This window comes from Aythya ferina (assembly GCF_964211825.1).
Source record: "Aythya ferina genome assembly, chromosome: 3".
Taxonomy (NCBI): Eukaryota; Metazoa; Chordata; class Aves; order Anseriformes; family Anatidae; genus Aythya; species Aythya ferina.
In genome coordinates, this window is record NC_140298.1 from 114,105,372 (window position 1) to 114,131,932 (window position 26,561).

Consider the following 26,561-nt stretch of genomic DNA (forward strand, 5'->3'; position numbering starts at 1 on the left):
AAAACTCCTTTTTCAGCTGCTTCCCTGTGGAGATATTCCACAGCATATGCAACAGTGGAGTCCAAGATAGGTTTAAAGCCTTAATATAATCCACCCAGAGCACAGTAACATGCCACACCAACCAGGCATATCTGGCCTAACTAAATAAGTCAGCCTCAACACAACAGGATCAGTATTTTCAGTTCAGTAAGAAAAGGCAGCAAGCCTTCCAATGCTCATGAAAAACATATCAAAGAAAAAAACTAGATGGAAATTTACCAGCATGAAAATTGGGCCAAAAGGAAAACCCTGGGCCAGATATCTCTAAACTTGTGGAAACTTCAGGCATAGAAGTGAACAGACCAGTATGATTCACATGTCACCCAAACTAAAATTTAAACCCAAATGTTCAAGGATTTGAAGAAAGAAGGGTTTCATGTGCAGATCCAAACTTGTAGTGCACCAAATGGAAAATTCCTCTGGATATGAAGGAAATCAGGTTCCAGGGTTCATCATTTCTTACAAACAGGAACATTTAAAAGTGAAGTTAAAAGCAAGTACGTATGGACAGAGGTCTGCAATGATAAGATCTGCAATGATTCCATCTACTCAGTGTTATAGGAAATAGCATACAGTAAGCCTATAACTAGAGCAAAATGAGTTTTCCTTCACATCAAGGTCAAGATCTTTGTTTTCTTATTTTGATATTAGTAAAACACATCAAAGATGAAGCTACAAATATTAGACATTAATTTGGTTTTCCTGCTTCAAGGTTGAGTTTTCACATTGCTTTTATTCAAAGTACCTACTAATTTATCTTCATTTAAATTACTACTTTAAGACATTCATCAGTATTTATTTTAATGCTGCAGTGCTGAGGAGTTCTACTCACAGCCGATGAACCTAATGTCCAAAGTACCAGAGGAATATTAAAATAAAACTTCTTCCTGAGATTGACTGTTATCTGCATGTGAGGGTTAAAGTTACACATTGAAAAAAAAGAAAAAAAGAGATGGATATGCAAAGAAAAAACATGCACCAGTATGACTGGTATCAGTACACTGACAACATAATTACTGACAAGATTTTCATAAATGTTGTGTAAATAAGGAAGTGTTTGAAGGACAGTAGGATAGTTTTGGAGATGTGTATTTGTGCTTAACACACACAAAGGCCTAAATAAGACAAAGCATGAAGATTCTTGTTTGGTCGTTGATTTTTAACAAAGTAGTGTAAGTGGACAAAAAAGGCTGCAATGATTAGAATAAAATGTCACAAAATTATGCATTCCTATTTCCCCTCTATAACAAAATAATTTTATATATAGAATTATTTTTCCCAGATATGTTAAATAGAAAGGGAGTGGATGCACATGTTGGGGGTAACAATCCCCTTTTAATTTTGTGTACTCCCATCATTACCACAAAATTTGGTGTGCACTGTTTTTTTTTGACCATTACAGGCTTCTATCAATGGACACATGAAGTAGGAATTTTAGGAACTATACCTTTGACTTCTGGTCTATTTACCTCAAATGGAGAAATTTGAAAATCCTTCCAATTGTACCATTTCTTAAAGCAACCACGGTCACTGTGCTACCTGCAACAATCCCTCTGTGTCCACTGCAAATTCCAATCCACCTGGTTGGCATGAAGGACAGAGTGAGGTTTAAACTAGGTGATCATCTTGTGGTAAAGGAACAAGGAACATCTGTCATTTTTCAGAAACACGGCACACAGCTGCTGATGTTGGAGGTTAATGTTATTTATATACACATTTTTAAACTACCTGCTTAATTTGCATATAGGGCTGCAAGAAAGATTTGGGGAAATACAGAGTAAAAATACATTTACGTACTCTGTGTATCCAGCATTTACATGCATTCATAAAAAATGATCCATGATATTAGAAAATAATACTGAACCACAGTGTTAATGTAGTCTCTTCCACATGCCAAAAACTTGTGTGGGTATATGCATAAAGAATGTACATACTCAAAGAGAGACACTAACATCTTGTAATGCAATATGTTTCTGTTATACACACTCCAGACTTCCTAACAGCTGCATATTTTAATATACATAAACCCATACTTGAAAAATAATAAAATGTATTAGTTTTCCACATTAGGCATTTATGACCTAATTTAGGAGAGTATTACATCTTTATAACTTTTAAAAGACCCATTTTGATAAAACATCCCCATAAACAGACTGAGAAAATCAGGGTAACAAGCATCTGTTGCTGCGTTGTTTTCTTAATGGGGTAATAAAATAATAACACATTTTTATAACTTTTCACAACAATATAAAGTATTAAAATCGAAACTGATATTGAAAAATGTTCTTATGGTCCATTTTATTTTATTTTTCCACTATGTAAAGTTACAGTACTTACCTGATTAATATTAATATATCTTAATTATGTTGACACAATGGAAATTTGCCAAAGACATTCAAAGAAATAAATGGAAATAACTTGTTATTTCCACTACTGTAATTAAACTAGTGTATTTAGCTCACTTTATTCACAATATATAAGCAATATGAGTATTTATAAGAATGTATAGAGATACTGTACATAGAAATGATGACTTCAATTATCTAAGGGTTTGAAATAAAAGGTTTATCTGTTCTAATAACTATTAAAAAAACCTGTTTCTAAAACAAAGTCACAATGACAAGATCAATGGCTTCCTCTCAAAAACATGTTACCCAGTTGTAATATATTTTAGAAAAAATAACAGACTATGTTGTATAACACAAAAATAATGAAAAGGCATTAACAATTTAAATTCTGATGCAAAACTGCTATATTTAGAAAAATTAGTTATTACAAATTTTGAAATTATCTCCTCTGAAACTATGCACCTGTCCATTAGGAATTCAAACTAAGTGAGCTACTGACCTGCACTCAAAGTGGATTTGCATTTCTACAGGGCTACTGAAGCACTGGAGAGTTAACTCTACTTTGTGAAGTGTGACTCGTAGATCTTAGGGCTTAGGGCTACAGATCTTAGGCTAATCTAACTTTGCTTCATCACACGACTCACACAACTTTTCTTGAATTGGGTCTCTAGATCTCATAGTTGTGGTTAAGCTGGAGCATAGGTTTTACAGAAACATCTCATCTTGCTTTTAAAATTTCCAGTCATGGACAATCTGTCACAATCATTGGTTATGTTATTTCAGCACTTAAGTTATGTTGTTAAAAATCTATGCCTTATTTCTAGTTTGAATTCATCTAGCTTAAATGTCAAGTTGTATCCTAGGAGAAGGACTCCTCTCACCTAACCTACCTACACCCATCATCCTGGCAAGGTACACAAATAGGCACTTTTTGGTCTCAAAATTTCTCCTAGATCTTTGAGCCCTCTCCAAGTTGTCAAGGTTTTTACTAAAACACAAACACCAAAACTAAACACAGAAGAAAATTCTTCTCTTTCCTATTCCCCTACCTGTCTGTCCAAGGCATCAAGCCTTGCAGCTACAGCACTGTAGTGGGTTCATTGCGTTCCACTGATTTCTCAGGACTCCAAGATATTCTTTCAAAATCACTTTTTTGCAAGACACAGCCCCAGAGTCTATAAACATAGCCAATTTTCTTAATTCACAGATGAAACACTGAACATCTGGCTCTTCTGGAATAAAAATAGTTTGCTTGCACTCCATTTATCAAATGGTAACTCAGTAACTCTCTGTCATTAACTTGTCCTCTTCATTACTTTACAGTCCCCAATTAAATTTTTCTTAAAAATATTTGACAAGGAAACTAAACCCTAAATAAACTATACTTGGACAACTGGAAAGTTTAAGAGCTTGCAATGTAAATGTTCCAAATCTGCAACACACGCTACGAATGCAGAGCTCCAGCAACCTCACCTAGATCTTTGCTGTTACAAACAGCAACATCAAGGACTTCCAGGCCAAGCAACATAGTCGTATTGCCTTTGTATAGTTATACTGCACTTGGCTCCATATCTCTTCTGCCCCCTGATAAGAAGTCCAAAGACACCTAAGACAGGGCATTATTTTGTGCTTCAATTCAAACTACCTATAATGATGTGGGGGCTGCCTACAGGAATTGTGTCTTCATAGCATGAAATGGAGGGTATGTGTTGAATTCAACTGACATGTGGCTTAAAAAAGTACTTCAGTGTTCCCATGTGCAAAGCTTCCTCATGTGGTGTTAAGGACTACATGGATGAAAATATCCAAACCTGGCTATCCTGGGTTTGTACTTCTGGGAAAAGTTTCTTGCTTTGATATTACAATGTTGGGGTTAGAGTTATAATGGTAAAGTGAGAACTTCCTGTCATGTTCTTGGAGTAAACAGCAAAAAGAACTACAGCCAAAAGGTTGCTGCTGACTACAGGCAACTGAATACTGAATCAGTTTACAGTACTCAGTACATATCAGTTTAAAGTTTTGTTTTTGTTTTTGGAAAAAAAAAACAAACAAAAAAACAAAACAAAATAATAATAATAATAAAAAAACAAAACAAAACAAAACAAAACAAAAAAACAAAAAAAAACAAAAAAAAACAAAAACAAAACAAAAAAAAAAAAAAACAAAAAACAAAAAACACATTACTAGAAACTTTGAATTCCTTTTTTTTTTTTTTTTTTTTTAAAGTAAAGCTTATGAAGTTGAGTATTACTTCTTTCCCCATGAAAATTAAGAAATATAAAGGGTTGCTTCAGCAACCTAAAGGAAATTGTGCTTTGATGAACTTAGAAGTGTGTAATAAATTATGGGAAGCAAATAATGCTACACATTGTAACCTTTTGCTCACAGACATCGTAGGAAGTGTTTCTTAAACTATAACACAACCGATAAAGATTCTTGGCTGAATAACTTAGGGCTGGTTACCTTTTCATGCTCCTCTGAGATTACTAATGTCAAGCTGCCAGCTCCAGAAGAATTTGGATACACTGGAGTTCATCTCTCGCCAATACCAAATTCTCTGCCTCTGTTCATTAAGGACCTTCTGGCCACCATCATCATTTAGACAACTAGCAGGGGTGTCATCTCCAATAATGCATGCTTTCTATGCCTTTGTACTCAGATTACAGATGTATTTCATCTTTTCTTTCCAGGTTACAATTCTAACTGCCTTCTGTCCAGATTCTACATGTAATCTTCTTGCTGAGGAAGTTACAGAAATATTTATGAGTCTAGATTTGGAAAAACAAATCAAAACAAACAAACCACATACATTTTCTCATTTGTACCAAGACATAAGGTTCCTACAGAGGTGATTCTATCTGCCCATTGCTTTGAATCTTCCTTTCAGGTGCATAATTAGAAGCAACTTTTCACTTGCCACATTCTTCAAGACATGTCCTCCTTCCGTGCAGCAGCACGTTCATTGTCCAAATGTCAGATTTCAACCACCCCTTGCTGTGCACATACCAAACTTTCAAGTCAGCTCATCTCCTGCCTCATCATTTTGGTAGGAACAAACAGGAACAAACTTCATCACCCACCATCCATTAATTCTTGCAACTCTTTTGTGCTATGATTTCTATAGAAAAAATCTTACACAAATTTTACACAAATATTTATGTACTGAGACAACTTCCTCACAAGCTGAGCAACAGCATCTCCCCTTTACTTTCCTGTTTATCTTTTCATATCTTGATATTTGTCTTCTATATATATTGCAAAATCTATTGAGCCACAATTAACTTCTGTTTTCCATCAGTGTATTACAAATAATATACAAACACAGGAGTGATGGATCTTGACTAATGTTCTTACACTGAAAAGCGTTAGTAATATGTATTTTTCCAGTGAAATGATGATTTTCAGTTAAATGACCTTTTTTAAAATAAAATGACAAAAGTTGGCTTCTGCTATGTAAATTGAGATTCCAAATAAAAATCCTACTTTCAAGAAATGCCATCACACACTTTTAGAAATAATAATAAAAAAAAAAAAACAAAAAAACAAAACAAAACAAAACAAAACAAAACAAAACAAAATGAAACAAAACAAAACAAACAACAATAAAGACAGTATAAAGACAGTACTTTCCTGCATATCTCAGGCTAAGCATTCCAAATTACTAACCAAATTTGATAACTTGAATCTGTTTATGAAACTGTGTATCAAAATTAGTATTTTTTTATTATATGAATTGCTTTCAACACATTCTAAAGAGTTGGGATTAATAGCTTTTCATCAATTTGCTGAGCCATCCAGTTTCTCTATTTTGTATATTTTGTACTTAGTTACCTCTTTTTATTGCTTAAATATTGAGGTGGTAAATTATGGACAAAGATGGACTTCATCTATCTGGTATACTATTCAATCGCAAGCTGCTCAAAGTGGCAGGCAACAAGCATATACCTTCCACTTTTTTTTTTTTTTTTTTTTTGGGGGGGGGAAGGGGAGAGAACTCCATGCACAATGGTGAGGTTGTTTAAACTTTGTTGTTAAGAGATGCATAAAAAAAAAACTTTTTCTCAGAAGCACATAATCTACACGCTGAACCTACACTGTATCTTTTGATGGTAATTTATGTATTGTAACTACACACCAATTAGAACTGTAGCCTTCTTGATGGTAAATAGTAACAATCTGTCCCCTTTCTTGCAAAATAAAATAACCAAACCAAAATTAAGCTGGTGAAATTAATATGTCTCACTTCCAGGTCATTTGTATTGCAATAATTCTTCATGGAGACAACTTGCTTCCAGCAGTTTTATCACCCTCTGCAGTAAAACTAGCACATGTAGTTCTCCAGAGAGTTTTGTTTTTTTCTTTTGTCTCAATACTTTACCATCAAAAATGGTAGTCCTGTCAGCACATCACCACAGTTAAAGTCTGACCTTTGCCAGCACTCAGCCTGAAATGTTGCATTAGCACAACAGAGCATCTCCAGGCTGGATACCAGCCCCTTCCCCACCTACCTGTTGGTGTTAGGAACTCTGAAAACATTTCATAAAGTCATAGAATCATTAAGGTTGGAAAAGCCCTCCAAGATCACCTTGTCCAACAATCCCCCTACCACCAATGTCACCCACTAAACCGTGTCCCTAAGCAGCATATCCAACCTTTCCTTGAACACCCCCAGGGACAGTGACTCCACCACCTCCCTGGGCAACCCGTCCCAGTGCCTGACTGCTCTTTCTGAGCAGAAATGTCTCCTCATTTCCAACCTGAACCTCCCCTGGCACAACTAGAGGCCATTCCCTCTAGTCCTATCACTAGTTAGATGTGAGAAGAGGCCGACCCCCAGCTCCCCACCCCTTCCTTTCAGGCAGTTGCAGAGAGCAATGAGGTCTGCCCTGAGCCTCCTCTTCTCCAGATCAAACATCCCCAGTGCCCACAGCCACTCCTCACAGGATTTGTGCTCCAGGCACTTCACCACCTTCGTAGCCCTGCTCTGGGCATGTTCCAACACCTCCATGTCCTTCTTGAAGTGAGGGGCCCAAAGCTGAACACAGCACTAGAGGTGCAGCCTCACCAGAGCTGAGTACAGGGGGACAATCACCTCCCTGGCCCTGCTGTCTGCACTATTTCTGATACAAGCCAGGATGCCGTCGGCCTTCTTGGCCACCTGGGCACACTGCCGGCTCATGTGCAGGTAAGCATCGACCAACACCCCCAGGTCCTTTTCCTCTGCACAGCATTTATTGTGTGATTACTTCTTTTGTGCCAGCACTGTGCCGAACTTAAAAGTTTAGCCTCTTGTTGATTCAGTGACTACTAGCAATATTGGAATTTAAATTACTTGAGATTAAAGGCACGAGATTCTTAGTCAGAGCCTTGAACTATGGAATTCATTCCATACTGGTAAAGCCGACCACAGTTTTTTAACCACTCAGGTACACACCAGGTTCAATAGCTATCTAGCAATCGAAATCTGAAGGAATCCTATTTGGCACAAGTTCTCAGGGCTTTGAAGAACAGCTCAGAATCTTCACAGAGGAGCAATAACTTACATTTTTATACATGTGCACATTAACTAATATAAAAACAGAGAAACTGAAGAGTAACACACCAAGGAAAGATCCCTCCCTATATTCTCTCTCCTATAAAAGTAACTGCCATGGCGGAAAGGGTATAATTTCTAACATTACATAACTAAAGAAATTGCTTACATAGAAGGTATCTGAATTATTTACAGTGATATAAATAGAAGCCAGAAGCTCTCAATTTAAAAGCAGGAAAATCATCCTGACTCTGAAATTTTGCTGCTGTGGAACAGTAGATACCAGGGATGTACTTGAAAGCCACTGGTTGAAGCTTCATCATAAAGTGGACATTACAGTCACAGACATTAGTACAGTAATACACAGCACTAAAAACATGACTGCTGCCTGATTAACTTTATTCTATTTCTAGATTCTTATGTCCCTTTCAAGAATTTCCCTTTACTTCATGATTTTTCTTGAGTTCTACTGACAACTCAACACTGCTCCAGTGTTGTATCCTGCTTAAACTTAATTCCTTTAAGCACCTTCCAAAAGTTTTGAATGAAGTAAATGCTACAAGGGCAGATTAAATGATCCAATTTTAATTTCGTCCCATTTTCTGCTCATTGCTAGTGCTTAAGGACCAATACCTACCTTCCCTTACTCTGACACCTACCTTTACAGTATGCACAGACACACAACTTGCACTTCTTCAGCTGCCCTATGAAAATTTATCAATATCTATGTATATTTTCAGAAATTAAACATAAAAAATCTCAAAATTTCATTGTACCTCTTACTTAAAATATTATCTCTCTCCCCTTAACATATTTTTGTAACATTTTAACTTTCTTCTCAGCATCAGAAATGCCTGCATCTTGTCTTTTTTTTTTTTTTTTTATCACTTCCACTACTGGTTTCTTTAAGATCACCATCGTCAGCAAAAGAATTACCCTAAATTAAATGTCCACAGAAATCAGGAAGCCAGGAAAAATCACTTTATGTACAAATAAGTATATGAAAGTCTTTCTTTTCTTAGCTTTGCTTACTAGCATAGATCCAGATAAAGATACCATACATATATATTTCTTTGCCTCTCCGTTTACTTCACTGAAAATCCTTTCCTCCCACATGCATCCTCCTTCATCTTTTTATCCTACATGCAATAAAAAGGATGTTGATAGAACAAATGAATCAAAACATATATTACTAATAATACTGAAAGCCTCAATTTAGCTTGTGCTTTTGTCAGACTGAAGGTATAGTTTAAAAATTAAGTAGATGATTGCTTTGCTGAATTGAGGTTTATACGACCTTGAAGTTAAAGTCAGAAAGCTGGAATAATGCAAAACCTCAAGGAAGACAAAAAACACAAAAACCCCAAACTAAAATTCATAAAATGTGTTTAGTTGCCTGAAGTTTGGTGCTTTCATTTGGTTCAGCTGGAGAAATATTTGCAAGTGCTAACCAGTGCGCAGTCAGGCTCAATGAAATGGGTCCGGTTTGGAGAAAAAGAGAACTTAGGTGTTGAACAGATCTTCTAGGAATCCTATCTGCAGCAGTGATGTCTTTGCTGCCTAGAGGCTTAACAGAAGGACAAGGGGAGAACAGGCATTAATGCCTCATAGGACACGAAGACAGAGAAAATCAAGCCTCATTTGTTCTACTGCTCACTAAACAACTCAGTTTTATTAGTGGTACCAAAGATTTAATTGAGAACCGAGACCTCACTGTATAGGCATGATAAATGGACAGAAACAGTATATGAAGTCCCTGTTCAAACCTCAGAAATCCTATGTCTTCTGTGTACAATACCTAGCTCCACAGGTGCCTACTTTGACTGTTATTAGAGGACTTTATGAAGGAGAGAACAGGCAACTAGAGTGGAAAATAACAGTTAATAAGAACTGCAAGAAAAATTGTTCCATTTGGTACCAGTATTCCCAGGATATATTTTATTGCTTTCCAGGATTACGGTTCTGTTCTAGAGATTTTACCTTGTACAGGTCAGTGATGCCAGAGGTGACCAAGTGTAGAGCTTCTATCCAAGCTCAGTGCAATAGCACAAGTCTGCCTAAAATCAGTGATGAAAATAACATCTAAAATGGCTATCTTGTTCACAAGAAATTAAAAGCTCCATGTCATTTTCCTATACATTAATTCCAACTCAAACAGTTATATTACATGATCCTAAAGTTCTCATAATGTTTCATCTAGACAGTTCACATCCTGTCCTACAAAGCTGCACAGCACTGCTGCAGACTTACACAGCTGCTGCATTTCACATTTGAGCTGGCTGAGTCCCTGTTGTAGGTGAACTGACAACTGTAAGTAGTTTTAGCTCATAAAGCACTTTTAAATCATTCAGGGAGAAAAATAAGCATGAGTGAATGCTCATTATCAAGTGGAACCTGAAAGAATTGAACAGAATACAACTACAACTCCTCTTGCATTGTATAATGGTGTAAGCACATAATTTTTCCCCAAATCTAACAGACCCAAAAAATATGGTAACCACAGGGAGCTGAACTTTTATTCTCTGTAATGGTAAGTAAAAATAATAATAATAATAATAATAAAACAAACAAACAAAAAAACAAAACAAAACAAAACAAAACAAACAAAAAACTTTTGTACCAGAATCTACATGCTACATGGATGCAATGTAGGGACAAAAAATACAATACAGAAAATAGTGTGAATTATTTAAGATGTGAATGTTTACTTATCTTCTCTCTGTATAGTGTCTCAGAACAGTTCATTGTTACCTTCTTTTTTCCTTAGTATCTGCTGCAAAATTATATTTGCTCACCTTACCCTTGAAACAGATATTTATGCTGCCATATTACTTTTCAGATGACCATGGGCAAAGTACCAGAAGTATATATTAGTATACATTCTCATTTATACTAAGGCCTTTTAAACCTCTTAGGAGCTATATAAGAACATACGTTTCATTTAAAACATATTGTATTCTTACCCTAGGATCCTTTTACATCAGTAGAAGTGTGTATAAAAAGCCTCTAGTACCTATTTCAATCTGGACATACAGCTAGAAAAAATAATCATATAGGGTTTATGAGAAGAGGAGTTGCTTTGTGTTATATGAGAGATGCAGTTAATTGCAAACTTCAGAGCTTACTTATTATCTTCTCACTAACAGAGCTATTTTGTTTTGTCAAGTCAGAGTATGTTTTATTATGAGACATGAAAAGTAAGAACATCTTATGCTGTGAGCTCCTATGCAGAGTAAGCTGTGGGTGTTGTTTCGTACTGCCAGTATCTCATGCAACACCACAATGGAGAAGCAATCTTCAGTGCAGTTCAGCAGACTAAATTAGTGGAGTTATTTCATGCCAGTGTCTCCTGCCTCAACAGAACCACATCTATACTGCCTAAAAGTCTAGCATGCTGCTTGCAACAATTCATGTACTGTGTTGTGTAGTAAGACACTGATGTATGTGCAATCCAAGAATTTTAAATGTCCCCACAGGATATCAAATACTATCCAGACCGTTTGTAAATACTTTCCCAGTGCTCTGCAGAAAATGAGCCAGTTCTTTTCAAATCTACTTAAAAGACATTTTTGTCTTATCTAAAAATCTATGTTCCTGTTTAATAAACTCATCTGGGCAACTTACTGTTTCATCAGGATTGCAAGCGTATGCCTTCATTAATAAATTCTGCCTGAGCGTTAGGATTACCCCCAGTAGAGACAGCTGGGAAACTGCAATATAAAGTCAAGCAGCACATTTAATGACCAATGAACTTCTGGAAACTTAGTCCAAAATGATACATCATTGTGTCAGACACTCTTAAGCAATATGCAGTTTGGTCTCCCTCTTTAGAAACATGAAACCCCCTGAAACCGCTACCACAAATTGTGAACCTTTTAAATTACTGCCAAGCCACCTGCTTTTCTCCAGGAAACTTCATAAAACTCTCCAAATTAGTAATGTCATTAAGTAAAGCTTACAGAACCGTTGTTATTCTGAAGGAGTATTAGCTGTTTAGTTTAAGGAAACCAGTAGGGATTTCTATCATGGAAAGAACTGTCATGCGTATTGTATAACCTATTCCAAATGAAATGCTTTAAAATTTTCTTAAATATGCTATACTTTTACATTTTAATTTTCCTGGGAGAAAACCATATAACCATGTTCTCAGGATTAAACTCATATCACGAAGAATTTAATTTAGGAGAGAATGCGAAAAGATTCTCAAACTGTTTATGTGCCTTCAAACGGCATTAAGAGATATATAAATCAAACGTCCAATTCTGCATTTTTGAATAGCACTGGAAGAAATAGTGCTCAGAACGAAGGGGAAGAGAGAGCCTGATTTCAACCTGGTCCTTTTCGTTTTTGAATGGTCCTACACAGAGCGGGTGAGGATGGATTATAGGAATGCCTTCTGTCTAGGAGTCAGCCTAAAACGTACCATCTCATCTTGGAGTAATTTATCCAATAAGATGATTTAGAGGACAGTTCAGTGGCACCATTTTTGGAAGGCAAAAGCAGAGGGGAAGGAATATAAATCAAAGGTGACTGGCAGGTAAAGGATATATGCAGCAATCAGCCAAACCATGTGCACACTGGCACAAATTCAACAAGATCATTTATAAAAATTTTAAGTCGGGAGTACACAAAAGGGGGTCTGGTGCTAACTAAATCCACAGATAGATTACACGCCACTGAAATAAACACTTCCAGATGCTGGCATACAAAAACCTTTTACAGAAAGAAATGTTTTCTTTCATAAATCTGCAAGGAGGAACCTTGGGGTGGGGGCTGGGAGGGAAGGGAGCAAGATTTCCAAACTGAGATTTGACTTCCTACTGTTTTTATAGAATCATAACTCATATATTTCAAACACAGTGTTAACACTATAGAATAACAAATAACTGCAGACAATAGCTTGAGGTATAGACAAAGACTTTACAAGTGTATAATCGTTTAATGAAATAAAATCCTTTTTTTTTGCTTTCAAAACGAGAAGAAACAAGAAAAAAGTGTCATTTTGACTTTTTATATATCAGAAACTGAATATATAACTGAAGGAAAAGTTTTCAAATGCTTTTTGACATAAATACATAATTTCATTTTTGAAAACTGATGAAAAATGAAATCCTGACTTCTTCAAAATCAGTATCAATTGATTTTGATTATCAACAGGGGCAGTATGTTATTTACAACATCCTAAATATCAGAGATTTTTCATTTGAATTGATTTCAGTCTATCTAATTTCTTTCAGGAACAGTATTCAAAAATTTGTATCACTCAAGTGCGTTAGAAAAATTTAGATGTGACATCCACACTGTGGATATTGAAACAATTATTGAAGATTGTATTGCAAATCTTTTTTCACTACTGTTTTAATCTGAAGGATGCAGAAAGAAATTCCTTTCAGTTAAGAAGAGTGACTTGCAGACCAGAAGTGAAGGTGATTTTTTTTTAAGTTTAAGGCACCTAAAACACGCATGCTTTTCAGAATTTTCTGTTCTATTTTACTTGTTTATCTCTGCAAATATCATACTGCCACACTATCTTTTATATTTTCAATGTTTCCCTCTTTTTTTTTCCCACTTTACTTGTGTGACACTTTTTAGTATCAAGCTCAGCTTTGCTGTGTCTCCAGCTAATCCTATTCCATAAATGTTGTTTTCAAGAGAAAATCAGTGGAGTTAATATAATCTTTATTGAATCGAAATTATCAAAGGCTTTGACGAATTTTAGTATTCTTCTCCCCAAAAATGGATTTAAGCATTCAGTTAAAACCTGAGCTCAGTCAGGTCCAATAATGAGCACTTTAAAACCACCAGAAGTGAAAGGTCTTTGTTTAGGACATCACTTGATCATGAAGCTATACTATTCACATGCATGTATAAAGTACTGAAGTTCACGTGGACTACTTGCATGCATTATTTAAGAACCTATAAGCATACAGACGGGACTGTGTGAGGCCCAAACCATGCAAGTCTCGAAGCACACTCTGGCATTACATGTTCTTCACACAGGGAATGTCACAAGCAGTATCATAAATGTGGCTTTGTAAATATTCATTGTTTAATGATGCTTATGCAATTTTACGGGGCTGAAATTTTTAACAAGAGAAGGTTTAGACTAGCAAGTCATTTCATGCTGAAATTACTTGGGGCCTGAAGGAGTATTTTCCCCAAAGAAGTAAATACCCAAACAAAAGTTGGTTATACCCTCTGTTCATTCATTATGCTCCATTTACACACACTTACGCTGCTGAATAATGGCCACTGTCTTCCACAGGTCTGTGCAGTATTACAGTTTACATTTATAATCTCAGTTTCTCTTTAGCTAAACATCGAAAATACTTCATTTCAGAACTGGCATAAACCAGAGGGGACAAAGAATCCGTTTTGGAAACATGTTCCTATTCTTTTTGTGCTGCTGTAGCTGACAACTTTCTTTTAAATTTCAGAGCAGAGGATGCTATCTTTTGACTAGAGTTGTTTCCCATGGTCACAAGTAGTATTTACAAATGTGTGTTATTCACCAGTTTAATCATTTCAGAAATTAATAACTGTTCATATCAAGATTTTGGGTAAACACTATATATTGATCACAGAATATTTTTGATTAACAATTTACTGCTTGTTATTCCAAGTGTTAGAAATAAAGTTGATTCAAACAATGTAAGTTCTTTAGAGAAATTGTGCTTTCATTCCTTGTAAGAAATACATGACATATACATCTGATATTTTTGTGAGCACAATGGCATAATTAATATTGTTATTTAGAAAAATATTTGGATGAATATTATACTTATACCTAAATCCAGTCAAGACCACAGAACATTTTCACTGTGAGTTTACCAGAGTCAGTTTTTATATTATTCTAAAACTAACATTTTATTATTATTTTGCTTTGATTTTTTATTGTTTATTTATTTATTATTCACCAGTCTATAGAAACACTTAGCTTATTAGAATTTGGATTGGTATTGATTTTGATCTCATTTAAAATCTTAATGTTATTGAAATCACAGACGCTGCCCTGGTGTAAATTAATTAAGAGTCCAGAACCAAAGTTTCGTGAAGGAATTTCACTGCAAGGATGTATAGAAGGAAGGTATCCTGCAAAGATAGATGCACATCATGCTACAAGAAAGTGTAAATTTTCCTCAAAAAAACTTTTCACTGCATTCCTATTGTACGTTTTCTACACGTAAGAGAAACAATCCTCCTTCTCCCTTCATTCTAGGTCACACTTCAATGTACCTAATACTTAGACCACTCATCTGAATGAACCACAAAATAACCTAATCATATGGTTATATTCTCCATGTAAAGGGTTGTGACACCAACATCATTTACATGAGCTTTTGGGACAGACTGTGCTGATGCTTAACTACCAGACAGTCAGTATTATTATACTCCTCTAATATCTAGATGAATTATGAGAAAAAGAATGTGTGTAAAAGATTGATAATAGAGGTTATGTCCAAGCATTAGGCCATTCTTATCAATTAATTTTATAGCCACACAAAAATTCATCTCTGAATATGAAAAGTCCATTCATCTTAATGTAGGCATACTTCCCATTAAGTTTTGCTTGAACAAGGAAGTAAGATTTAGCCTGCAATGAATTAATGGCCACAAAATGTCTTCTTTAAGCTAAATACACAGAGTACAGAAAAATAGACTCAGGTACAACAGACGGAATTGCATCATCCCACATGATGAAGAGTTACGTATGTTCTCTTTCATGTCTTGAAAAATTACATAGTGCTATTTTAAAAACTCATTATGTATATCTCTGCTCCTTGAAAGTCTGGGCCATGCTTTAAAGTAGTCAACAATAAGCACCGCCCAATAGTGTCAAAAGAGAATATGCGGATAAAATATATGTCTAGACTACCTTAGACATGATACAATACAGAAGAATCTAGAGTACACTTGCTGCTTTCCATTGTGGCTTGCACTTGGAGACAAAACCTAACTACTCTAATTATGTTAGTCATTTTGACATAGCTATTAAGGTCAAAATAAATGCAAACGGATCATTTTCACTAGTTTAATGTTAGTTCCCATTTACCATATGATTATAAAACTTTCAAAGTGCTCTTTTTGTCCAAACCAACATCCATCAAATGCTCCTAAAGAATAAATTACACAGCCAAACTCTTCTTCCAAAACTGCCTTATTAGGAACACCTATCACCAGCTTGGATGGAAGAGCAAGGACAACCATGACAAAACAACAAAGAAAAGATGTCAGAAAATACCACTGCTGGTGCTTGACAAACACACAATAACTTTGAGAAAATAATCCCAAAAGACTATGTACTTTTTGTTACAAAATATCCTCCTATATATATATATATATTTTTAATCAAGGATATAATCACAATGCTGTATATGTGAGGATGGGGTTTGTAGTAGTAAATGATGAACTTTGTACTTACTATCAGGTTCTCCATTTTAGAAGTAACATTAGCATTTTGAAATGTTCTACCAAAAAAAAAAAAAAAGTTCGTCGCATAATATCCTCCAGAAATCTAGTCATTTCTGAAAGAAAATATGCTTTCAGCTGGTAACTAAAACTAACGTGATTCTTCTCAGTTCCATTAAGTTTCAGCTACTCAAAACCAGCAAGATTCGGTGAAACCAAGTACAGAACGTGAATCACAATGGTACAACACAGCAATAGCACGGTTCTAGCATGTATGTCTCAAACTGCACCAGAACACAAAATCAGAGGCTTGCAGACCCTTGGGAACATTTTGAATATAGGTCAACGAGGGTCAATTCATTCTGAAATGTCAAAGAATGAAGCTGGCAGGAGTCCTATTAAAATCCTAGACTTTCAGGTGGAGAACCTAAAAACTGTGCAATTGCGATATTGGATGTAAGCTTCCAAATTTTCTTTCATACACCTAGAAGCATGAGTCATGGAACATCCATTATCCTATAAAGTGCTTCAGTTTCCTAACTACCAATATCAGTCAGCATGACCAGCCAGTTGACATGCAAATCCACAAGCCACATGTTCTTTGACGAATTCCATATGGCATGGGTTTCTCTCAGTCAACAGCATCCTGGGATGAATATTCAAAGAAATTTTGCTTTGTTTCTGCGCTTCCTTCTCTCTTGTCTCTCCCTCTGGTGTCAAAGACCTAAGAAACACTGCATTGTGACTCTTTCAAATAAAATTGCCAAACACAGCACATCAGATATTACCCCAGAAAAGTCAAGTAGTCAAGTGAATTTTCGAATCGATGTTAACAGGAAAAAGAAAAAAAAAAAACAACAACAAAAAACAACAGTTTGAGGAGTCTGTAACAATGATGTTATAAAAAGCTAAGTACCACAGCAACTATTTCTGCTACTAGTACTGTTCACCTCTATAACTGGTATAACTGAAAATACTCAATCTCTCTATGTTTTTAAAAAACATCAATCTAACAAAACTAATCATTACCTAATAGTCTTAATTTATTTATTTTGTTTTCATTCAGAACAGTTTACATTAATTCTCAGTTAGTGACATCACCGGTTCTGGGCTAAACAGTCTAAACAATCTTACTAACCCAGTAAGACTGCATTTAGGAAATGTACCTGGATTCTCATGGGAAACCAAGATACAAAGCACACCAGGACTCTACCACACTAACCTCACACAGCAATCTTAGATTCATACCCAGTAAAACACTGGATGGCAAGTACGAAATGACTCTTGGTGTATGCAGGAAGAACTCCTTTCTGATGTACTGTGAAGCTATTATTCCCAGTCAAATGAAATCTTAGTCATAATTCATTATTTTTTGCATTAGCCAAACTGCCACAAAAGCCCTTCTACCTGGAAGTCTGAAAGAAATTAGGAGATGGGAAGATGGGAAAATACAAAACCAAAATATATGCAAATAAATTACAGAAAATTAACCTCTCCTTCTTCAAGGGCTTTTTCACACAGTACCCAGCTTCAACAAATTAGTTCTCTACCCAGACATACCAGCAGACCTTTGAGTTTTCATGCAATTAAAATGACCACTGTCCCTTAATTTTTGTAGTGTTTGGTAAAAGTATAGATGGAGCACTCAGTAGCCCCCTGTAATCTATATTAAAAAACTACTTCTACAACATATAAGATTTAATGATGTTGTGGTCTGTGGCATTTGTCCAATCAAACATAGATGAGCTATATTAGCAATCTTCCAGCTGATCTTTCTATAACCATGCTTTCTATATGGGCAATTCTTCAGATCTTAGGAATAGGAACCATTTGACATAGGGTATGTATATTTCCTAGATAGTGCAAAACTTCAAAATAATTTTAGACAGAAGTCTGAGGTGTCATATTTTCTATGGTGTCATATTGAAAAACGATCAGAAGGATCTAAACCTTCCCCTGACCTTACTGAAGCCACTAGAAGGGATATTTTCAGGGACAGATATAGTAAGTGAGGGACTGGCAGTCGTCATGGGCCTGCAGCATTCAGAAAGTTAGTACTTGAACCAAAGTTGCCAGAGAATTAGTTTTCTAACTAGAAGAAAAAACAGTTTATCAGACACTTTGAAAACATCCAAGGATGGGTGACGTGAAGAGACACTCATGAATTGCACCACAACATTACTCATAGAAAGTCTTTCCTCTTTTAAAAATAAGAGATTTGAAGAATGACAAAGGTTAATTGAATGAGCTGAGAAAACTAAACTCATTTGTTTTAATCATTTGGAGTAGTAGTGTGTAGGAAGAGTGACAATGGAGCTAAACAATGAGAACCCTAGCACTGAGAACAATCTGATGCCCTACTTGTAAGATGGTATAAGGAAGACTTGTCTTCCTGAATCCCATGTGAGGACCTGGAAGATAAGATCTGCATCAACATCAGCGAGTTACACCAGCAAAAGAGATCTGAGAGGGATCCTGGATATAAACAACTGCTTTCTTGTTTAAATCTAAAATACAAAAGTTGACTTTGGAAATTCCTGGAATGGAACCAACCTTATGAGGTCCACTCGTCTGTCTCCTCCAATATGATGCTTCAATACGATACCATGACTGATGGTGCTCAGGCAAGAATTCAGCCTACCCATAACTGAACCTCACATTGAATGCAACCCTCCCAAAGTTAGTCCCACATCCAAAGAAATTTCTTGATGAAAAAACACTTTGCTGCCAAGACAAAATTAGAACCAACATCTATGTGTGTAAGGCTCCTGGTCCTCTGATCTAGCATACCTGGCTGCTCTGCTGTCAGCAGAACGACTGAGGAATGGAAAAACAGTCTAAGGAAAAGCTGAACAACCCACACTGCAACGAGGACTTGTAGGGTAAATACAAGAGCAGAAGAACATTCTCTTATCAGTTCAGATCCTCTTCTGAGCTGTTCCAAGGAAACAAGTGAATTTTATTCAGAGAAGCAGAATCAAGGTCCATGCATCAGAGTCTCTATAGGAAGTGATTCAAATAACCTTTGGAGAGTATCTGGATCAAATATGAATGAACCATCGCTCATGACCGTGTTATTAATGTCTTAAAGAAGGGCAGGTCTCTTCTGGTAAGCCACACAGGAGAACAAAGGTAGAGCTTTTTCACATTTTTGGAGCCTGATGTTGAACCTTGAGAATGTTTTTGCAGTCCTGTAAGGGTCTTGCCACTGATGAGGGTGACCTTCCAACAGGGCAGAAATTAGCTTTAGTCTAAGAACTGCAGAGTCCTGGCTTGTCAGAGCTGAGATTCCCCTCCTTCAAGACATGGGACTTAACCTGGGAGTGTGACACAGCTTAATGCTGCCCTTAAAGACGGCACGGTCACATAATAAAAAATGGAAAATAAAAAATATTGGCAGGATAAAGTCAGGTCACAAGTGAAAAAGGATGTAAAAATGCCAGAAGAGTACAATAAAGCAGCCTGCTTGCTGCTCCACTTTCAGAAACAGTAAACAGGTGAGGAAAAAAAAAAAAAAGGAAGATTCAAGCCTACATGTATGGCAGAGAAAAAACAAAAGACTGGTATTGACAAAATCTGCATGTTTATAGAAAGGCTGTGAGAATGGTATCTGCTTTAGGATTGAAATGCTATCATCTGAATAGAATTTTTCATATAGAACACTGATTTTTTAGTCTCTCACAATGTTAAATCAAGATGTATTATCAGATATTTTGCAGAACGAGATTTTTAAAGTTGTTTCTCCAGATGTACTGAGATTTAAACTAAATTAATTTGCACTGATGATAAAGTCTTTCTAAAACCAATTTTGTTAAATCATAAACACTAAAAATGATACACAGTGAATTTCAGGGAGACCACTGAATGCCTCACTTTAGGCAGCATGGCAAAAAGCCAAAAGCCAACTCTACTTAAATTAAAAATAATCTCCCAAATGAAAATGCCTCATATGACTGGCTGCAATGAGATAGGAATTATTTAAAATGAAGAAATAGTCTTGGGCTGTCCATTATTTCTTACTAACTTAAAGTGAGGGTAAGGATCTTCTGTAAATCCTCCTTAATGTTGAATAGACATACATCTAACAATTTTTCAGAATAACATACTTCTTGTTTTAAGAAAATTGTTGTCGAATGCTTTGGGTAACTTATTTTGCCCAATAATCCTGTTATGAGACTTTCTGTATGTTCCTTAACTTATTAAGTTATTTCAGGTTATTGTGTTCACAGTCAGGATTCTAGGACTTATTATACATTCTCCCTGTAAAAAAAACATATTTGCACTTCTTTTTTTCTTCTTACCGATCTCAGAAAACTTAGTGTGAAATATCTGTACATGAAGAAAAATCTCACAACAGACTCTGTGAGGGAACCTATTAATTACAAATTCTCATGTGGAAGAAAGATAAGCAGGCTTATGAGAAATCGAAGAAAATATGGTTAAAAAAATAAATATAAATATAAAAAATAATAATAAAAAAATATTACTAACTTGTCTACATGATTTTAGGGTTAGTTTTTAGGGTGGAAACAGCTGAAAGCCTGACTTCACTGAATCTAACGACACATAGCTATTGATGAAAACTCAATATTTCTCTTAATCATTTAGTAGATGAATGCCAGTCTGACTCAACAAGTGTTAAATTCAGTCTTATTTACTGAAAGTCAGCTTCACCGAATGAAATTTCTTTATATTTCCATAATAAAAAATATTTTGGCAGACATGTCATTGCCTTATCATAATAATCCTATAAATTTATCTCTGGACAAACTCTGGTGCCAAACAATTATAATCCTCACTGTCAAACAGAAAACAGAGGTAGAAAGATCTAGATTTGTAATAGGCACCGTTGGTTTGGAGTCGCGGTTTAAGACCTGTAAGAACTCATTTTTTTGAGGATACTGAGAACTTGAAGCATCCAGAACAAATGCAAGTGACTGTTTGTAAAGTTAGGCTTTAAAGGTTTTAGACTAAATTCCACTCTAGGTATTATGCCTGATGCCACAATAATGCCACATAAGTCATGAATGCCACTGTCAGAAATCAATTCTAGCTTTCCTGACGCTGGGTGGAATCTTTCCATATTCTAATATCTCTAGAATAACTTCTCTTCTTGTTTTTCCTGTTTACTTCTTGCCCTCTCAAAACAGTAGCAAGAGAACTATCGGGTAATACTAAAGATCCAGATACCTAACCTTAGAGATATTATGGGATGTCTTAAATAAGGCACCTGCAACTGCCTAATGGATATGACAAGCATTGTGAAGAAGGTCCTCCTGGGCTAAAAATGCAAACCATACAAGTTATTCCAGCATCTGCCTTTAAGCAACCAAATCAAGTCTGATGAGTCTACCTCAGATAGTGCTCAAACATCACCCTGAAGGGCTCTCAGAAAAAGTCAGAATCAGAGAAGAAAACCATCAAGTTTTGTTGAGGCAAAAACTGGCTCCAGCTCCCTCCTCTCATTTCACTGTTGAGCACCTTTGCGCTCAACAGTGAAATGGGGAAAAGACTTCAGAAACAATTAACAATGGCAACTTGAGTCTACACAATGCAGTTACGAAGGTGTGCCTTCAAACACTCATTTGTGTGTACTTCAGCATAGTCAAGTTTTGCAGCCTAAGTTTAAATAATCTCATGGCTTCAGCCATTTCTACAAGCAGATGTTTATCTGTATTGGTAATATTCTGAGCTTAAGTCCACTTTCAGAAAGCGAATTACCAAGGTTCAGATAATTACTACTGGTTCTGACCAGTTCTGAAGTATCCTACTAAATCCTCTTCATGATGGGAAAATTAGGGATCCTATGCTGATTCTGCAATTCTTCTGAAATAAACCTCTCAAGCCAAGATGCTCATCAAAGTCACCTTTTACAGAGTCAAAAAATATTAGAATTATCTAATAAATCTGATTTAACAATAGAATTCAGAGGATAAAACACAATGGATAAAAGACAGAGGATTAAACACAACGGCATACTTCTCATTTACATGCTAATTGGGAAAATATGGGACAGGATGGACACCAGCATGAACTGTGGTTGTGTTCCAGCTCTTGCAAACACCAAACCTGCAGTTTGTTAAGTGTCACAAGAAGTGCACCGAGTAAAGCCACTTTTCCTCCTGGTTCTGTCATCAAGTCTACGAGGTCACGCAAATATATAAAGAAAGTATTGTGAAGGCAGTGGCAATTGGAGAAAGTAGAAGTTAGTTCAAAAGAAATGCTGCCGCAGCACTGCTCAAAATGGCTAGGTAGAGTATTTTTTAAATCAACAGTGAGAGTCTGGCAATAGGAAAATGTAGGGTCAAAGGAAGCATCTGTCTGTGTTCACGCTTTCTGCATTTGTAACGAACTTATGGGAAGTTTGGGGTAGTTACTTTTTGGACAGCTGTGATTGATAGCAGTGAAAAGAAAAATGGGCAAATCAGCAGATCTAAATGCATACACTATAATATCTTTCATAATGCTCTTCCTGATTTTTTTTTTTAATAAAAAAAAAAAAAAAGAACAGTATTACAGCTCTACAACATCTGTATGCATCTACAAGATTATCCATGATTTCTTGTCTCTTGGCTTGTTTAGAAGGAACAAGATTTAATCATCATATTAACCATGCTGACAGTGGATAGTGTCAACAAGTAAAATTGTTCAGTTAGCTGTATAGTTTGGGAAATTCATAAGTTAGCAGGACACTGAAAAAAATAGAGTATTTTAGTATATCTTGTGGTTGCAAAGCAATCATAGTTTGGTTAATAACTAAGCTGCCTTTTAGTGATAGTTGGAGGAGGAAGACTTACCTTTCTGTAATTGTTTATAAGAGTTCTTTCCAAATAAAATAAAACCAAATATATTTGCTTTCAGAAGCTATAACCATGTTCTTTGCTTTATCTCTTGCAAACTTCTGCTAAAAGCTCTTCTCTATTTTGGATTAGAAATTCTATTGTACGCTTCACGTGATATTAGTCTGGCATTTGTGAGTGGCAAAGGAGAGGTAAAATTATGTAAAGAGAATAATATCCCAAACATCTAGTTCCGTTCATAAAAGTATTGCCCTTAGTTTTAACACTAAGAAAATTATAACTTCACATGCTCTTTTACTTTTTTTTCTGTTCCTAGCTTTTGAGGTCAAGTACTACTGTTTCCTTGATGTTTATGCTCCTCCATATAATTTTCATGGAGATGAATTTCCTCCAGATTCAGAATAATTTTTCTTTTCTAAAACCTCTGCAAAAATTGAAAATTTCTTCCTAATTTTTCAAAGCTGAGATCAAGTATGTTTTTTCTATAATAATTTCTTTGACTTTCATTCTTTTCTAAATGCATTTTTTAAGCTAAATAACAATATATGCCACATAAAACAATAGTTCATAGAAAAATAACCCCAATTTATGACATCAGAGACTTACATTTTTTTATCAGGTGAGAAATTTAAATAAAGAATTTGTTTGACATCTCTGGACAATGGAATTGCCATTTGCATAGAAAAAATGATGGCAAAACCTCATAACCCATCAGTGTTTTACCACAAGCTCAGTTCTATTACATTTTAGTTGAGGTTCAAAGTTGTCTAAAGAAACCAATCTCTTCTTTCTCCAACCCTAAATGTGTCACTTGAGAGTTCAGCTTCCAATAGGAGCAGTATCTAACACACAACTAATTTTAGAATATAAAGTGCTCCTCACCATATTGGAATACATATAATTTAAAATAACTGTAAACCTAAACTTTGCAAAAACAGAAAATTCAAGCACTAACAAAAAAGCATAATTTGTAATTGAAAGAAAATAATATTTAAAAGAAAAAAAAACTTTTTTGTCTTTCCAAAAAGAGACAGAAATTACTAAGTTTTATTTCCCAAGAGCATTATGCCACTTTTATAAAGAAAATTACAGTCACCACAAATTGCTCTCAACAATTCCAAAGCTTCTTCATTTGACCACTTGAAAATCAAAGTTCTTTAAGATTATAAATATAACTTTTTATAACTCTGTTATTACGTACTGTGAATGGGGAAAGGGGGCCAATCTTGTGGCCATAGCGTCGAATGGCCTCTCTGATGTGGCTGGGCTGGATGGCATCGCTTTGAGCCTCTATACCACAGGCTGCAGTGCTCTGCAACAGAAAAACACATAAATTGTTACTAAATCAAAAACACACAACAGACCTACAGTGCATAAAGTATGAAAATAAACCTTTATAAAATGGACCAATTTTTTTTTCCTGAGGATACACATCATTGCTGCCACACACTACATTAGAGAAAAAAAGCTATTAACAAATCAAAGAGGACTTTTACATGAACTTTGCTTAAGAGACCCAAAGAACACCATATTTGTCCTCTTAAATCTTTCACCTAGTGCTGCTGTATGTTGCAATTGAAAAGAGCAGCAAATGTTCTAACTAAAATGAAAGGGTCATATAAGTCATACTGCAATAACCACAGAAACTATTTTTAAAACATTTCAGGCTTTCATTATGATGTCAAGGGGTGGGGAAAATATTGAACAAGTACCCAAAGTGGAAAGCAATTTGACACCAAAATCACCATTGAGTAATATCAGATTGAAATTTGAAGATGAAACATGTGACGTTATGATGTTAGAGGGATGAAAAAATATTTTAATTATCTCAAACTGGAATGTTTTCAAATTTTAAATAATTTTTTGGGGGGTGATGAGCCCTGAATGGGAAAAATAAGATTTCACTGCTACCAGTTCACTGATTTTACAAAAGCATCCCCAAGATTTTAAAATAAAAAGTTCCTTTTTTCTCCTTTCTAGTCAAATGGTAATGTTCATTTAGGCTTCATCCAGACATGGCTGTTTGCCAGAATTCAGGTGACTTACCAGAATGATGTCTGCTTGGTAATAAATTCATGAAAATAGTATTAGTGAATGCACCAAGAACAAAAACTTACATTATACACTGAAATTAAATGTACACATGTACCAGCTTTCCCCATATATTTTACACTACATATTAATGCTTTAAAACTTGGGGTATTTTTTACAAAAGAAATTTCTAGAGTGCCGAGTCCACTGAAACCTACGTACCTACGTACAGAATTATTCATAATAAGATGGTGGATTCTTCCCTGTTGATTGACATTTGTAACGGAATGCGAAACTCAAATATTTTTTGCTGGAATGGGCCTTCGTGGACTAAAAATAACATTCTCCACCAAATTAACTCATTTGTCTCAATGCCTCAGTTATATCTAGTACATACCTAACCAAATTGGATATGTCATGGGAACATTTAATTAAAATTGTGCACTTCTTAGAGTTTAATTATTTTAAAAGGCATTAAGATAAACAACAGAAATTTAAAATAAACTCACAAAACTAGTGAAATACAATGTATCAAAAATTTAATCCCCATCTACAATTTTGTTTCTAGGAATAATAATGGAAATTGCCTAGAGAAGCAAAACATATACAAATACAAAACAAAAAAGAGGAAGAGGAGAAAGCAGTCTAAATGTCTTCAGAAAGATTTTAGGATTCACTAAAGGCTTTCTAAATACAATGTAAGAGCAGCAGAGACAGGAATTATCTAAGGCCCTGATGACACCTGAAGGAGAAAAATAAATCCTTTTCTAACTGTCAGTATAAAAATTACTAGTAAAATTCCATGAAAAATAAGTATTGATTGTAAAAGAATAACACACATGAAAAAATCATAAGTCATTCCATTGTTGTGCAGCAAAACGATTGCTGCCATCACATTTCTTTCTTTAAAAGAAAAAAAAAAAAAAGCTCTAAGTGGTTAACACAGAGCTTCCTAACCAGTTTATTTAATCAAATCTATTTCCCCTGTGGTTTTAAGGTACATATAGACATAGACATAGAATACCAAGGACCTACAACAGAAGACAGGAATTGTAATATTTACTTTTCATACACCGAATGTGAGACGTCCATATTTTATGCAAAGTTAACAAATATTTAGATTGAATGCAACCAATTGGCATAAAAATATAGGTGATCAGGCAAAGCTGTCATAGGCAAAGGAAGCAGCTGCCTAAGGCTGCAGAGAGCAAGACAATCGGAACAACCTCTTTGCCTACTTTGCTTATACCTTGAGCCTCAAAACCTACTCTAGCTGCAACTGTCAGAGAAGGGGTTGGTTATCTGGAGTGGTGTCTACTGCTGCAGCTGTAGAGGAACAGCTTGTCTTAGAAACAGCAACTGTCACCTCAACAAAACACAGAGTAGTCTTAGCTAAGTTCT

General features: G+C 35.5%; 1 protein-coding gene across 5 annotated transcripts in view; it reads right to left on the reverse strand.

Moving 5' to 3' along the window:
• Positions 1-26,561, reverse strand: part of SUPT3H (SPT3 homolog, SAGA and STAGA complex component) — a 277,832-nt gene that overhangs the window by 33,118 nt on the left and 218,153 nt on the right. For all 5 annotated transcript variants that reach the window (XM_084513420.1, XM_084513421.1, XM_084513419.1 and 2 more), the window contains one exon: positions 24,331-24,441. In XM_084513420.1, the coding sequence (XP_084369546.1) occupies positions 24,331-24,441 (111 nt within the window). The remainder of the gene's footprint in view (positions 1-24,330; positions 24,442-26,561) is intronic.